Source organism: Amphiura filiformis, chromosome 15 (assembly GCF_039555335.1).
Source record: "Amphiura filiformis chromosome 15, Afil_fr2py, whole genome shotgun sequence".
Taxonomy (NCBI): Eukaryota; Metazoa; Echinodermata; class Ophiuroidea; order Amphilepidida; family Amphiuridae; genus Amphiura; species Amphiura filiformis.
The window spans coordinates 12,320,053-12,336,777 of NC_092642.1; the positions used below are offsets into that span (position 1 = coordinate 12,320,053).

Sequence of the window (16,725 nt, forward strand, 5' to 3'; positions counted from 1 at the left end):
CCATAAAAATAGGCAAGCAGTTACTACCGGTAGGCCTATAATATTAGATACCTAAGGCCCTGAATAATGTTTCAAAGTGTTATTAAAACACGGATTTAAGATTCGTTTTCAAACGTTCTCTCTCCTGATTGATTATGATTGCGATAAAAGCTTTTGGTTTTACAACACTTTTTGCGAATGTTTTGGCGAATGCCTTTTTATTTGCAATGTTTGCCTGGTTTTCAACTTTCACGTTTATAATGTTTTCTGCATACTTTAAAAGGTAAACTGCTTTAAAGCATTTTTTCGTGAATGTTTTCATGCAGTGTTTTAAAGCGCTCTTTACAGCATGATGCCTATACGGTAGGCCTACTGCGCTGCATAAACCACAATCTAATTTAAAGCCACAAGTGTTCCGTTTTCTACTTTTGAAATTCGGTTTTGTTAGGCTATGTCAATTTCCGTGTTTTTCAGTTTTCTTGTGACCTCTCCGTGTTTTGCCCGTTTAACATAATATATAGGCCTACTTTTTGTCCGTTTTACAAGAAGTTTATTCAAGACATATTACAACTTTTACGCTAATTTTTACACGTTTATTTGATTGAAAACAACAACAGACACACTTTTTTTTAAATTTTTGTTGTTGTATTTTATTCACTTTTATGCGGTACAAAATATTTTACAACTTTATTGTAGCTTTAGGCCTAATAGGCCTATGACCTTTTAATACGTGTTTGACATTCCGTAAAAGTTAAAAATAAAATATGATAACTACAAACAATTACAATAACAAAACGGAATATTGAGTAATGTCGACACATCAGAATCTTTTCAAATTTTACTTGGGATTCCTGTGGTGTAGGCCTAGCTATAATGGGCGTTAAAATCTCATTGGCGCGGACGGGCCGTTGTGGTGCCTCTCAAGCACTAACTAAAAAGAAAAAAGCAGCAGTAGTAACAACATCATGTTTGCGGTTCAGAAAAGGACAATGAACATAAAATGCAATATTTGTCAACACCAAAAAAAAAAAAAAAAAGGAAAGAAAATAACCAAAAGCGATAAATTAAAAACATTGCATTTTTAAAGCAAAATTAAGAAAATTAGGACAAAACAGAAATCACAATTATAATATGTCTCAATTTATTCTTCATTTCATAAAACTTCCTGATTATCTGCTAAAATAATTGCTTGTCAGTTATTCTATGCTACTTTTAATGTTCTGATGTCCATAAATTTTAATACAGAGCATGATCTTTTTTTGTTTTGAATAGGACAAAATTGTGCTTAAATAATCATGGTTTCGTTCGCGGCAACACTACCACACTGAGAAAACAGTTTACACAACCTGTGTAAAATATTACACAATATCGATGTAAAAATAGAACACCATAACTATTAGGTAAAAGTTTACATAACACTTGTTGTGTAAAATTATACCAATTATTTATGTAAAATTTTACATAATTAATAAGTATTCAGTTTACATAGCTTTTGTGTAAATTATTTACACAATTCCGATGTAAAAATAGAACACCATAACTATTATGTAAAAGTTTACATAACCCTTGTTATGTAAAATTGTACCAATTATTTATGTAAATTTTACATAATGAATAAGTATTCAATTTACATAGCTTTTAAGTAAATTATTTACACAATTTGATGTAAAAATAGAACACCATAACTATTATGTAAAATTATTTACAAAGAAATTATGTAAAATAATTTTAATTAAATTCTTTGTAAATGAGGCTTTAAAAGATTGACACAACATAAACACACTTGCCAGAACCAATGTGTAAACAAGAACTCATTAAAGGTTTTATTTCACTTCTCACTACTCGTAGACAGCATTCTCCAGGAATTGCCAGGCACCAGAGCGTTCATTAAAAAAATAATGTTCATAGAGATCCTGTGTGTTTTGATTTAGTATTAGATAATGACTGTCTTTACAATTTAGGCTAATTTTATCAGTTGTTCAATGTTGGTGCACAGTGAATCAAAGGTCAGATAGTGCCATGCAAGGCATACGGAAGTCATGAAGCAAATTGCTTCTCACTACTCCTTTGAACTCACAGACAACATTCTCCAAGAATTGTCAGGCATTTAGGCTAGTAATGTATGTCAAAGACATACACTATAGTTTCAAGCAGATGTCAACAGCCTTTAAGAGTGAATTTTGAGGCAAAATTGTCTTTCCCACAATTGTGAAAACCTGCTGGGGGTTTGCTATGGAACCACCGAGAACAAGAACGTACGGTTGAGATCCACCTTGGGTGTTGGCAACACAATGCTCCAAATCCGTGATTTCCTGTAAAATGAAAAAAAAAGCGAAAAACAAATTATTGTTTTGTGGAAGCAATATTTATAACCATTGTCATAATTTATTAGCATAGTGATTCAATATTGGAGCAGTGGAAATTGGGTGCCTCACACTACAGATCATAGCTTCAAGGAACTGCCACTTAGGATGGTGATTTTTGTCAAATGCATGCAGTATCAACCAGATAGGAAAACAATATTTTACGAGCCTCACATAAACCACGTTTTAAAGGAATTTTTTACAAACAAGTTCGTAGCCTTTCTAATTAAAATAATTTAAACAATCCATATAGTTCCTGTATATAAGTTAATATAATGTGTATTTTAATCGGCACTATAACGTAATGCCAATAACTCGATTTCAGCCATTGTGGTCCAGCTTTTGCATCTCAGCTTTAAGAGTACAATAAAAATCACTAGTCTGGGAAGGAATTGTTTGGATTGACAGATATCTCTGAATGTCCCTTTAAATAATTTAAACTGATTGTTTAACGAAACCAAATAATTATATTTTTCCCATAATTTCAAACATTGATCATGGAATTGCAAAACTTCCCAACTTACCTCTGACTGATGATGCTTCATGAATTTACATCGTGGCCCAAGTTTTGGAAACAACTGATTAATGGTAGCACCATGTCTATTTCCTCATCTGCAAAATAATGACATCACAGTTAGTCTGATCAGTTCCAAATAACGGAAATACAAATTTGTTAAAATAAGAGAATTTTAGAATTTTTATCAAAAAATGGATTGGCGCCCCCCCCCCCCCCGACTATGCATCTGCTCATCGTACCCATCCTCCTCCCCCCTCCTTGCTCTCTCAGCCACTGATGATGTGGCGTCACTCGTGACTTTTCATCTTTGTTTACAAAAAATAAATGTCCTCCATATGAGGCCCCCAAGAGCATTGATCTTCCCATGGCGTCATGTGATTTATGTATAATTATGTGGAATCATATGAACTGTGGACTCGATCAACTTCGTATAGTTCGTGTGTCGTGTGTGATGTATCGATAAGCTTACATGTGTACATGGGGTGCGTGTGTAGATATACAACGGCAACGCATACACCCGGCACCAACAATTGAAATATCGCTCTGCATTTAAAATGAACATGACAAAACGCAAGATACAAACAAAAATGCTGCTATAGGCCTACTCACCTTCAAACTTCTCAATTATATTGGGACAGCCTCCATCGCTCGAGAATGTCTTCCACCGTGTCATCCGCCATCGTTTCGTTTTGCGCTGGGTTGCCACGAAAAACTACACAGTAACTATGCAAAGCACATGAACCGAGTTTACATAACTTTTCGGTATTTTTATTTTACTTCAAAAATTGTAATTTTGAACATAACAATGTGTAAAAAGCGCTGAAGCGTTTGCAAAATGTGAGGATTACATAACAAAGCGTGTAGTTTAAAATTTACACAGAAGTTATGTTCACTTTTTACCTAATATTATGTTATTTTTACCAAACAAGAGAATACATATTTTTTTTTTTATATATTGTTTTTTCTGTGCATGCACTGTGCAACTTATTCGCGTAACCTGTCTGTCTGTCCGCGCCCTGTCGCTCCTCAAGCTGCTGACGCTTGACGCCGCGGCCTTGCCGGAAGCTCTGCTGCACCATGGAAACAAGACTGCAGTAAATAAAATGATTACACCATGTGGATAAATATCTGCGAATGTGCACGGATAATTTAGTAAAATTGTATATTTTACCTTCTAAATCACCAAAAAATGCCAATCTGCTGCAGTTGGGCGCCCTTCTCATTTTCTAACTTGACCAAGCGTCACAAGTCACGGATTATATATTTATGGAATAATCTTCAAAAATGGACCTAAAATCCGCTGTATTTTTCTAAATCGCGATTTTCGGCAAGTTCACTGACCACTTTTAACCATTTTGGTCCGCCATAGCGTCTAAATGAAGCATCACTGAGGTAAGTTTTTAAGTCAAGCGTTTAGATATGGCCAAAATCTAGATAGTGTTTTTCATTTTTTAAATTAGGGCCTAGAACTTTTTTTATCACCCATGATTCAAAAATTTGAACACGGGTCATACGTTTTTACTGATTTTTTGCCTATATTTTAAAAACTAAGCAAAATTTCGAAAAAATAAAAAAACACTTTCTAGATTTATTTGTCTAAATTAATAAAATTCATGTTTTACAGTTTCTGATTTTCAAATATTTTTTTTATGGCGGACCAAAAATTTTTGGTCAAAAAAGCCGCTTTTTTGGGATTTTCTCGAAAATTGTACTTTTTGACCCAAAACTGACATTTTAAATGGATTGATGAGCTCATTTCCGTTCAAAAAATGTATACTTTTATATACTTTACATAAATAGTTTTCGAGTTATGAGGTGAATAATAATGGATAATTAGTGATCCTGTGTGCCTCCTTAATGATGAAAATATGGATGAGATGAAATCCTTTGATTTGACCACGCTTCATTAACAGACCAAAACACTTTCATAAATTGAATTCATCCCAAACAATACTTATGATTTTCAAAGGGAATAGGGTACAAAATAAGCTTTTGGGGAGATTGGAAGTTGTGATACTCCTGCAGTATTCCAAATCATAATAGTTAACCTTCCTCTTTCCATCTGTTATCATTTACAGAGACTAGCCATGAAGGTGACTAGCGGTATACAAATGTTGGCATCTAGGAAGAACAAAAGAGAGAGTGCATCCTTCAAGTACAGCTTGACATCGGTGCAAGAAGCATGCATGTGGACTTTCTCACATCTCTCTATTGTCAGGGCTCTAGTGGAGCTACAGTACAATAGATATCATCAGGTATATATGGTTCAATGTAAATCCGTTATCTGTCCCATATGCTATGTCAGCAGGAGAGTTGATTGTGGCAATAGTAGATATTGAGCAAAAGCAGGAATGCATGGCCCAATAGTTAGGTACTCGCGTTCGGTGCATGGGTTTAAATTCCCAATGGTGATAATTTGCTGGGGCATTGGTTTTGGAAAAAATCTGATTTTAATCAGCCATATCTGTAGATTGATTAATTACAGCCCGCTCTCCACATGTGTAGCTTATTTAGAATTGGGTAAATGAACTATAAGAGTACATAGTCTTTTGGAGAGGACATCCGTCCTGTGTGTAGGCAGGCATACCTAAATATTGATACTGTAGTCAGTTTGCCTACATTCATCAGAAAACAAAGTGTATTAAAAACTCTCAAACAGGATTTTTGATGTTGCTCTATCTTCAAAACCACTGGTATTAAAACAGGCCACATACAGAGTGTGTATATGTAACCCAATCAGGCAAGTTGAGAACTCACCAAAGTTGTTCTTGAGTAACAAGCTTATCTACCATTCAAATCCTTATATGTAACACAATCTGGTCCATGGAGGCCAAAAGCGGCATATTTGAAATTGAGATAAAGGCAACAATATGAAGTAAGAAAACAATAAAATACATAAGAAAATAGACATCAAAAAATTCTTACCTTTAGAACCAAGTATGCTAGACCTTTGGTGTTTTCAGTATATGGCCTAATGTTTGTAAAAGGTTATAATTACAGTAACTCAAATTTTCAAAAATGCCTCCTTGGCCTTCATGGACCAGATTGTGTCACATATGTTCTTTATTGTTTTAAAACCCAATATTTCCAATAAATTGGTCCTCTTTTGACTTATTTGGATGATATTTACATTATCTGATTAAAAGTTCTTTATCATGATGCAAATATTTTGAAAATGGACATTTCATGACATTGACCTTATTTGCTTGATCAAGTCCCATATGTACAAAAGTTGAAAACCAAACAATCACTGAAAAAATACAATTTTGCTGTTTTTGTTGTCAACAGAGCCAGCAGCATTTACACATGTACATAGCAGAAGAATGGGAGCAAATGGAAACAGAACTGACCAGGGAGAGAGGGTTATGGGGACCTCCTTGTGGCTCTACTCTGGATAAATGGCTGCAGGATGTGACAGAAGGACCTAGTAGAATGAGAAAAAAGATGATCAGAAATGACTGCTTCTATGTCAACTATCCGTACAGATCAGACTATGAGACTCTAGAAAATGTAAGTACAGTGACTTGAATTTGATGGTAGTGTCTTTCAACTTAAGGGTGGTCTTAACCCTGGAATTATGGACACTTTTGGGCCTCTTAACTTCTAAATTGTTCGTCTGAAGTATAATAGTATACATAGTAGAATGGAAATCCATCTGTGAGGCCAAATTTGGGCAAAATTGAAGACAAAAATAAAACGGTTTTTTTTTCCTCCAAAACTGAGCATTTTGCCCAAATTTGACCTCACAGATGGATTCATCAAGTCATTTCCATTCTAAATTTGTATACTTTTATATACTTTAGACCAACAATTTAGAAGTTATGAGGCCCAACATTTTCCATAATTCCAGGGTTAAGACCACCCTTAATCATAATCTATGTATCTTCAGCCTCTGGTCCGTTATTGAAACTCATATGTCATTGAAGTTACATGTGATGTATGAAATTGATTGACGAAGAATTCAAAATTAAACGAAAGAAAGAACAGCAGGTCAAATTAAACAGAGACAGGGGCAGAGATCTTCCTAAAGTTTACAAAAGTCTAGAAACATCTAAACCATCCAGGTGTGAAGAAGACAATCAGTCAGTCACTTCTGCCTGAGGATGGTAACAGATCGTTACCGAAAATATTTGCATGGTAAACAAAAATTTTCCTTCATTAGTTTCCGTTGAAAGTTTCAAAACTACTTCTGTTTATTGTCAATCTTATTTCACAAATTCACATCTAATATTACAGAAACCATCCAAAGGGAGGAAAGCCATCAGCTGGGACAGCAAGAAATTCTATCAGCGCAGGAGAGTACGAGGTCTGTTAGAGAAGCACACCAAGGAGCGGATGATTGCTGAGGCAGAGGCACTGATGGAAGCGGAGAACCAATTGGAACAGGTGGAAATGGAAGATGATACCAGAACAGGTGAGAACATGGTGCAAGGATACCTTCACCTATCACAAACTGTGTAAAGTAGTAACTGTTGTTTTGTGCCAAAATGGACCTCATACAGATAATCAGTTTACCTGAATCAAATTTTTTCAAATGCTTTGCACAAATTTGTATGCTGACTCATGACTATACAGATTAGTATGTAATGTGTCTTAGTTAGAGGGTAATACAGCAAACTTTCTCTAGAGGTACTGGCAATATAGGCCTGTCATCTTGATAAAAAAAAATGAAATTTTGTTATTTATTACGATAAAAAAGTGCTAGTCCTTGAAACAAGTTGGCATTTCTGGCAGACAAAAACTGAGTTAAAATGGAAATAATTAGAAAGCATTTTCTTCAGTATGATTTTACAATAGTTGTGTCAAGTGACCAATTACATGGTGTATTACTTATAAAGGTCTGTGACCCGATCGACAGCCTCATCTCCCATTTTTATCCATCATAATTGAAATTTTAGTATCAGAAGAAAGCTCATATTTTTCTCATTACCCAGTGAAATTGAACGCCATGAGATATATTTTGTTTAAATGGTGTGAACAAAAACGTAGTGATTTGTGGTTACCACACCGGAAGTGTATGTACTATCCTTAGATAGAAAATAATTATGAAAAACCGGACCATGCCTCTTTAATTTAATGTAAGGGATTGTGTATTTGTGTTCTACAGGCTTACGTCCTTCATCTCTTGTAACAAGGCAAGGTAGCTCAAGATCAGAGCGAGATGAAGAAGACAGTGAGACTCCTGATACTGAAGTGCCATTGGACAAACCAGAAGAACCACCAAAGACTGACAATCAAATGGTACTAAAACTGCTGGAGGAAGGAGAAAAGGTAGGCACAATAGTGAAAGAAAATGGTTTAACAACTAGAACAATAAGTAATGTATACAGGTATTATTAGTATATGGAATTTGATTTTGATCTTACTTAACAAATGTGCTGCATTTCTTTATTTTTGTGTTGGGGTGTGGGGTTATTGGAATGAAACCAATCACTGATGACTTATCTTATGTGTATTTGCATGTGTGAGTGCATTTTCAACCGGGTCTTCTCCCTATTCCAGAAATGTTATCCTGTTTCATCAAATGAAACATGGCTCAATCCTAATCCTTTAGTTCGTTCTAATCATACCAATTGGCAATAAAAGTCAAATTTTAATATTTGGGCAATTTTTTGGAAATAAGGGCCAAAAAATGTGTTTTTAGGGTATTTTTCATATGCTGTGACAATCAAGCCCAAAGACTTTTACAAAGACTAATTTCAGATTATGCAATCTAATTTTTGGAAAACACATTTTCTAAATATCTTTTATACCGATTATCAAAATTAACATACAAAATAAATTTATGAACAAACTCATAGCCTATGCGCCAAATTTTGAATGCTTAGACTTGTGCCAAGTCTTTGAATTTTGTGACTGCAATTGTAAGAAATCATGCTAAATTGCATGATTTTTGCAAATTACAAAACTATTAAAATTTAATTGTCAGTTAGAACTAACTAAAGGATTAGGATTTAGCTATGTTTCATTTGGCAAAACCGATAATATTTTTTTAAAATCCAATACAATTTGTTCTGTATATGATAGGGAGTACTTCATTTGAGGATGAAGGTTGCTTGCATTGTTGAAAAGTACTCCCCATCATGTAAAAACCCAGATATGTTTTTCTTTTCAAGCCTTTCCTAATGTGGGCATGTTTTATGTTTACCAAGCAATATAATATTCAAAGTACTGAATTGATTAATATTTCTCTACCATTGCACAGATTCGTCACATGTTCCGTTGTGCTCGCATCCAAGGTCTGGATACCAGCGAAGGCTTGTTGTTATTCTGTAAGGATCATTTCTATGTAGTAGATGGCTTCACATTACTTAGCTCCAGAGAAATATGTGATATAGACTCAGTACCTGCACAGTAAGTATCTCCACAATCACAGTACAAATTCTTTTTAAAAAATGAAGTGGCCCCCTCAAAAAAAAATTCTGCTCACATAAATTGGCTGTTAAGCTTAATGGCAGCAACACATTGAAGAGTATGCGAAGTGTTTATATACATTTATTGTACCAGTGCAGTGTATGTCACAATGTCTAAGCACTGGTGTAGTCCATTTGGCTTCCTCGAGGCAGCGGCATCAGTGCGTGCTCCAGTGGGCGCAGTACTAAACAGAGATGTAATTTCTCCGTATTTTTACGAATTCCGTATTTTTTTTCATCCCCCAAAATCTCCGTATTTTCTGTATTTTCCCCGTAATTTTCCGATTACGAAAATGTATTTTTTTCTCGCGTTTTTTCCGTGTGTTTGTATCTTTTTTTCTCCGCGAAAATACCCCGTCTGGAACAGGGGGAACAAAAAAAAATAGTGCCGCCAGCGATTATATGTCGCTAGTTTCGCCTGTCTCTGTGGCAGCACGTGGCCGCTTGCCGTACGGCTCTCGCTATAGCGGTGAAACAATTGCTTGTGCGTGTTGTGTATTACTTGTGTAAGAGATTGACGGAGGGGAATTCTGCTGACATCCAGGGGCGCTGACATCGTAACAATTGCACACGTGGAAGTTTGTTTTGATTTGGCTCAATGGATTGTGGTCGATTTTCTTGGAAATAATTATTGGACCTGAAGTATCGACAATGGAGGTTGATAGGACAGCTATACTGCTTAAAATGGCAACTTTTCCCTTTTTTCAATGAATGGAAAATGGAAGAAATTAACAGTTTTTGTGCATGAAATTGACTATAATTGAGGCTAAAATAACAAAATTTTCCAACAGGGGCGCTGCCCCCGTTCCCGCGCCGGGGGCTCTGCCCCCTGCACCCCTGAGAACGCCTCGCGCAAGCGCTCGGGATGATCGCTTCGCTCGCATAGTTTATGTATATTTGTTTCCGTATTTTTTTTAATACCCCGCTTACATCCCTGACTAAATCATTTGCGTTGATGCAAAGAACTGGTGTGTTTACGTGCATGGGATCAAAGGTGGTGCATCTGTACACCTGCTAAGTAACTGCAAAAAAGTACCGATGCGAATGCTGCCTTTAGAAAAGCCAAATGGAATTTTATGTGAAGACCATTTTGATGCAAATGTCATGTCATGAAAAAAGACTTGGATTTATAGTAGTGATCACCATTTCAGATTGTGACCAAATGTACAAGGAATTAAGCGATATTGTAAGCGTTTATACATTCCATACATTTACAAATGGTTATTTGATGTGTTGAGTGAATTTTCTGTGATTCTATTGTTTCAGACATCAAGATCCAATCATTCCCAAGTCATCACGAGGTGCCCGCTCCACTCAGAAGAAGCTATGCTCCAAGTTTGCATATGAAGATATCAGGGAAGTACACAAGAGAAGATATCTACTACAGGTATGTCACTAAGAGAATCAGATAAATTTGGACCTTTAAGAAGTACTTGATTTTTTTATTACCCAAAGTTTGGACTAAAAGAGCTCTGTATTGTAAAACGGCACAAGAAATGACTTGGACTTGGCATTAGCATGCAAGACAAGACAGTTTTGTATGACAAGATCTGGTGCATTCAAGCCAAAAGAGATAATATTGACAACTGTATCAGTGTCAATATCAACTTACCCAATTTTTGTTTTTGCTTTTTTATTTTGTTAATAAAATCCTTCAATCCCATCCATATTTGGTTGCAAAGCTCTGAGATTTTATAACATTCTTTTTCTGTTTGCTGAGGACCTTGTTTGTTGTGTGTTGGTTCTGTACGCTTCCTGTGTTAGTCCTTGTTTGGATGGTATCACACACACATCCCCACACACCCCCTTGACAGGGTTCGGTTTTTGCCGGCAAAAACCTGTTTTTGCCGACAAAGTGGCAATAACTGGCAAAAACCTGTTTTTGCCAGTTTTTGCCTGGTTTAAACCGGCAAAAATGGCAAAAACTGGCAAAAACTCATTTATAGTCACTCAAATGTTAACAAGTGCACAGAAAGCTAATAAACAGTAAACATATATCTTTTAATGAATCATTCAACTTATTTTTTGTCTCATCAAGTCCTTAAAATGAAAATATTTTGAATGTGATATACCACATTTCAGTAAATGGAAATTAATTTTTGAATGTAATAATTAGTTTTGAGATCAAAAATCGGAACTTTAAATCACTTTTTAGTTTTTGCCATTTTGCGGCAAAAACTGTTTTTGCCAAGCAGTTAAAACCGCGGTTAAAACCATGGTTTTTTCCACCTGTGGCAAAAACCTGCGAACCCTGCCCCTTGATAACATGCACTACATGGAATTATTGGAAGTATCTCATTTTATTTACACAGTTGCAACAGTGTGATAAAACCCTAGCCAAACTATTACCCAATGTATTAAAGCAACTGAAATGTAATTTCTGTGTTGCTGATGTCTTTTTAATTGGGTTTATTTTTCAGCCCATTGCAATTGAAGTGTTCTCCTCAGATGGTCGTAACTACCTATTGGCATTCCCAAGGAAGATCAGAAATAAAGTGTATGCAAGGTAAGCTATCATTTTCATTATCTCATGTATCTTTGTTTGTCTTGTGTGCCTGAAGTTTTTTCATCTGGAAAGAAACTTAGAGTGCTGATGACAAGAAGAAAGACAGCAGAAAGAAGATGACGCAGGTGAAATTAAACAAATTAAGCCGACCATTCTTCTTTTTGCATAATTTGAGGAATAAATGTTCAATTCTTACCATGTGACCAATGTATATTATACTCATTTGAATATGTATTGATATCAGTGTCATGTTCTAAATCTTAGAGGAGCAAGGAATGATATTTTCCTGTTTCATTGTTCGTGTTACAGATTTATAGCAGAGTCACCCAGCTTAATTGATGAGGCAAGTCACTCTGTGTCAGGACAGAAGAAGAATGCACAAGTGGAAGGAGGGTAAGCTGCTCAATTCATTTAAATTGCTTTAAAAAATAGCAGCCACTGTACGTGTTGACCCTATCACAAGGATTTTGGAAAGAAAGGAGTGAAAAGAATGTGTTAGTACATCAGTACCACTAAGGTGTGTTGGAGGAGAGCATACCCAAGTGGTATTTGCAAATATTTAGACAAATAAAGCTGTCACACAAGAGGAATAGTATGGGATATAAAGAAGATCGCAATGTTTGATATAAGGGGTGTCATTTCTGTCCCATAGGGCCTATGCATGGTTTTTCTGTGGAGGGGAAAAACACCCCAAACTTTCATTTTGATATATTATTGTCCTTAACTCAAGAGCTAGACCTATGGAAATATGAATGCAATTATTGGTTTCCTTGAGTCATTTCCTATATTAAGAAGTACACTGCATTTATTTAGTTCAATGGCTAAAACTGGAAAAATATGCCTCCTGCAATCTGACTGGCCTTAATGGATGTGATTTGCCATTAACTGGTGTAATAAGTATCCTTTGGCATTATTTTTGCTGATGCAGCATGTGGATTTGCAATATCTGATTCTGATTGACTGACAGGATTTTATCCTCAGAAATGAAGTTGTAGTTGATATCATCATGATCATTTTGTTTCTGTTTATTAACAGGGGAAGTTTCTTTGGTAGTCTGATTGGTGAAAAGTCAGTAACTCAAAGATGGGAGGTAAGATATAGATTTAATTTTTCTCTTTTTAAGTCCGTCTCTCTGAGGTAATTATACGATTTAAAATGATACCCGTAAACATTAATTCTTTTATTTACAAAATGCGATTGTAAATTAAATATCAATCAATTGATTGGATTTTGATTGATTGATTGATTGTTGATTGATTGATTGATTGATTGATTGATTGATTGATTGGTTGATGAAATATTGAAATTATTTTAATATTCTTTGATTACTGAGTTTGTAATTGAGTTGAAAACATGCTTTGGTTTATTTTACAGAAAGGAGAGATTAGTAATTTCCAGTACTTAATGGCCCTGAACACATTAGCAGGAAGGTCATACAATGACTTAATGCAGTACCCTGTGTTCCCCTGGATCCTAGCTGACTATGATTCAGAGGTAAGTGGTATATCAATTGTAATGATATAATGATTCAAATGTCAAACACTTGCCTATGAGAAAATGTCGGCATATGACATTTTATTAGATCGTTAAGCACATGCTACATGTGTAAGGTTAATTGTAAAATTGTACAATTTGCATAATATTGCATAATATTGCATGCAGCTTCAACCAAGCCCATGCCAAGGCCATGTCAATCCAGGGTGTATACCTGGTGTAAGATTCATGAGTTAGGCTAGTTAGGCTAGTGTAAAGACTCCATAGAGGTTGTGCGTGAAATTATTGATTGGCTCCAAACAAAGGATTTGAACCGGTGTCCTTCACTGTAATCATGGTGCAGTGCAGTCTATTCAATCAAATGTTGTCATCAACCTCCTTTTTGATCGTAGTGCATTTGTTATGTGTGTGAGACAAACTGTCGCGGTAGATTGCAATCATGCTTTTGTTGAATGCATTTGAGTAGTCCGCCATATTTATGGTATGATACGTCATATGCACAACCTCTATTGTGGAATTTAGCTACTTATAGAATAAAGATATGCAATCTTTCAATAATCTGATATTGTGGTGTTTGCATTGTGTTGTTTCTAACCAACGATGGTCACACTAACATAATGTAAAAAATACGAAAATAACCAGATGGTGATGGACAGGCAGTTTTTGGACATTTTATTTTATAAGTATAAAGAATGTAAAAATAAGCACCCACCTAAAATGATTTAACCGTGCTTAAAGGAATGAATATGGTAGCCCAAATTATCCAGTAAGAGTAAGATATTTGGATACTTACTCCTAAATTTGTACTCAAATCATTGAGCTCTTTGGATTTTGATCTTTGTAATACATTTTAAAAAGTTTGTACTCTTTGAAAAAGTTTGATAGTGGTTAAATTTTGCTATACATTGGTTCTTAACGTCTGTACATTTTAAACTTTGTTTGATTTCTTGTTCATCTAGGAATTAGATTTGACCAACCCTTCAACATTCCGTGACCTTTCCAAACCAATGGGAGCCCAGACGCCGGATAGATTACGGCAATTCCAGAAAAGATTTGATGAATGGGAAGATCCTACAGGTATGTGTATGTCACGTTGGGTTATTCCAGTTGATATCCATACATCCCCTGTGAAAGAGGACATGATCTTAATCTTTCACACAGGGAGTGTGAAATCAGTGGGGAATTGAAAAGTGGTGGAGAGAGAAGCCCAAGTTTAGGGGCAGTGGCAAGGGCAGTAGTAAAATTTAGGGGGACAAGCATATATTATGCCAGTTTCATTGAGATGCTTGTGCACGAAAAATATAAATTTCAGACAATTTTAGCCCCAAATGAATATGAATTTTGCTATTGGATGGGACAGTGTTCGAGTGCAAAATTGTGCAATTTTACCCTATTTTGACCCAAAAAACTGTTTTTCAGGCTAAAAAAGTCAGATGCACAGGGATTTTTTGGGGGGCAACCCTCATGGAAATTGTTTTGGGCAGGATGTGTCCCTGCTTCTGCTGCCTATGTTTGGGGGAATTTCCCCATGTTCCCTTGGCACAGCCACTAATATAGTCCATCAACTCAGAAGTACAAAGTAAATAGACCTCTGAAATTTGAGGTATGAGAATAATTATTTCAGTGCAATGCGTGTGTAAATGCTTCTTTGTTAATTTGTACTTGCCAAGCGCAACACGCTCTTTATGCAGTGCATTTTTAAACATGCAATGCGTGTTACGCAAAGCATCAACCCCCGATGCCACATATTTGGTTTGTACTTGCACAGCGTGTGATTTACTTGCCTTTAGTTCAGCTGATAACGATGTTAATGCCAGTGACTGTTAACCTATAAATCAACCAGTCCATGGAGTGAGCTGATGTAGACACACAAACATTAAAAAAAAGTCTTACTGTTACAGCTATAACATTACTTTTGTTTGAATCTTTCAGGTGAGACACCAGCCTACCACTATGGCACTCACTACTCATCAGCCATGATTGTAGCATCCTACTTGATACGGTTGGAACCTTTCACTCAACACTTCCTCAGACTACAGGTGGGTACAAGTAGGGCTTGGGAGAAGCAAATTCCTCAAGCAAATTTTGCAAATTACCTTTTCCATGTTTTTATGTGTTGAAAAGTGCCAGATACTGTGATATTAGGAGCTCAAATGAATCTCTAAATGCATCCAGTACACAACGCTATGTAACACAATTCAAAGAGCATTTTGTAATAGAACAGTATTGTACAATTGGTTGATGATGAAAATATTTGTAATTCAATCAACCATATGAATGTGTAGAATTTGATAAGTGATAGCATCACATGAGCCACCAGCAAGCCCTGCCCTGCTCCTACTCGGAATGGCAGCTTGCCTGGGATCTCAATTAGTCAACTAGGTCTGCAAGCTATATAACTTTTTATTATGCAAATGGGGTCATTTTCTGTTCACATATTGAAAATAAGATGATGGTATTTTTTGTAAGGGTTGGGATGATACCCGGTTAATCTCTGCCATAGCGTATTTCCGGACGAGCCCCCATTTATGCAAGTGCTCAGCCACCTGATCAATCTTCAGGAAATGGATCTGTTACCAAGTGACATCTCTAATAGTCCAAAATAGATCAGCAGGTAGATCGCAACTCTAACAATTATGAATCAATCAATGATTTTGTGTTTGTTTTATTATCAGGGTGGTCATTTTGATCTGGCAGACAGAATGTTTCACAGTGTCAAAGATGGCTGGTTGTCAGCATCCAAACACAATATGGCAGATGTCAAGGAACTTATACCAGAATTCTTTTACATGCCTGAGTATCTCACAAATCATAATAACTTTGATCTAGGTAAGTAGAGTGGGTGAAAAGTCCACCCTCAACCCCAACCGTAATCTTTTTTTTTTATGGTGGGGGACTCTAGATTCTGCAATTTTGTCAGAATTTGTTATTAAGTGTAACAACTGCGACTTATGATAAAAGTACCTTTTATAATGTTTTGACAAGTTCTTTTTAAGTGTTAGTTCTCGTGTGTAAGTGCGCGACATCAAGCGTGTGCATAAACAATATGCGCTGGATGGTTTGTAATATGCTTAATTTGTAAAGGAAATAGGCAAAACATAGGGTCTTTTTATCTTTTCAGTTTCCGTAAGTCTTTTGTTCAGATCTGAAACGCATAAAGGGATTCAGTAAGTTACTGTAATCTGATTTCATTGTTAACTCTGAAGTACCAATCAGCTTATTTCAATAGAGGTGATTGCTTATGTCAATAAAATTGGGAGAGAAAAAAATTATGTTAACACCAGTGTTTTAATGGCCTAGCGCCCTCTTGGTAAATTGATCTACATTGATTTGACAAAATGCATGCCAATCCGAATGACAAAGTCCACTTTTTTCTGTAAAAACGTTGCAAATAAGCCCTAAAATCACAAAAGGCCCGCTTATGAGCATATCGCACCCCAATGCACTTGTGCA

The 16,725-nt window shown here is 35.9% G+C and overlaps 1 protein-coding gene and 1 long non-coding RNA gene across 2 annotated transcripts in view; one reads left to right on the forward strand and one right to left on the reverse strand.

The window, feature by feature from the left end:
• The window catches only part of LOC140170718 (WD repeat and FYVE domain-containing protein 3-like), a 167,808-nt gene that overhangs the window by 132,202 nt on the left and 18,881 nt on the right, over positions 1–16,725 (forward strand). The window contains exons 48-60 of the mRNA XM_072193953.1: positions 4,938–5,114; positions 6,148–6,369; positions 7,096–7,273; positions 7,967–8,130; positions 9,065–9,213; positions 10,539–10,659; positions 11,693–11,778; positions 12,088–12,171; positions 12,814–12,868; positions 13,153–13,272; positions 14,232–14,349; positions 15,205–15,311; positions 15,948–16,101. Coding sequence (XP_072050054.1) covers positions 4,938–5,114; positions 6,148–6,369; positions 7,096–7,273; positions 7,967–8,130; positions 9,065–9,213; positions 10,539–10,659; positions 11,693–11,778; positions 12,088–12,171; positions 12,814–12,868; positions 13,153–13,272; positions 14,232–14,349; positions 15,205–15,311; positions 15,948–16,101 — 1,735 coding nt within the window. The remainder of the gene's footprint in view (positions 1–4,937; positions 5,115–6,147; positions 6,370–7,095; positions 7,274–7,966; positions 8,131–9,064; positions 9,214–10,538; positions 10,660–11,692; positions 11,779–12,087; positions 12,172–12,813; positions 12,869–13,152; positions 13,273–14,231; positions 14,350–15,204; positions 15,312–15,947; positions 16,102–16,725) is intronic.
• On the reverse strand, positions 2,180–3,599 carry LOC140171260 (uncharacterized). Its single transcript, XR_011861582.1, has 3 exons — positions 3,469–3,599; positions 2,867–2,954; positions 2,180–2,291 (listed from the first exon to the last, which is right to left on the reverse strand). It is a non-coding gene; the product is annotated as an uncharacterized lncRNA (long non-coding RNA).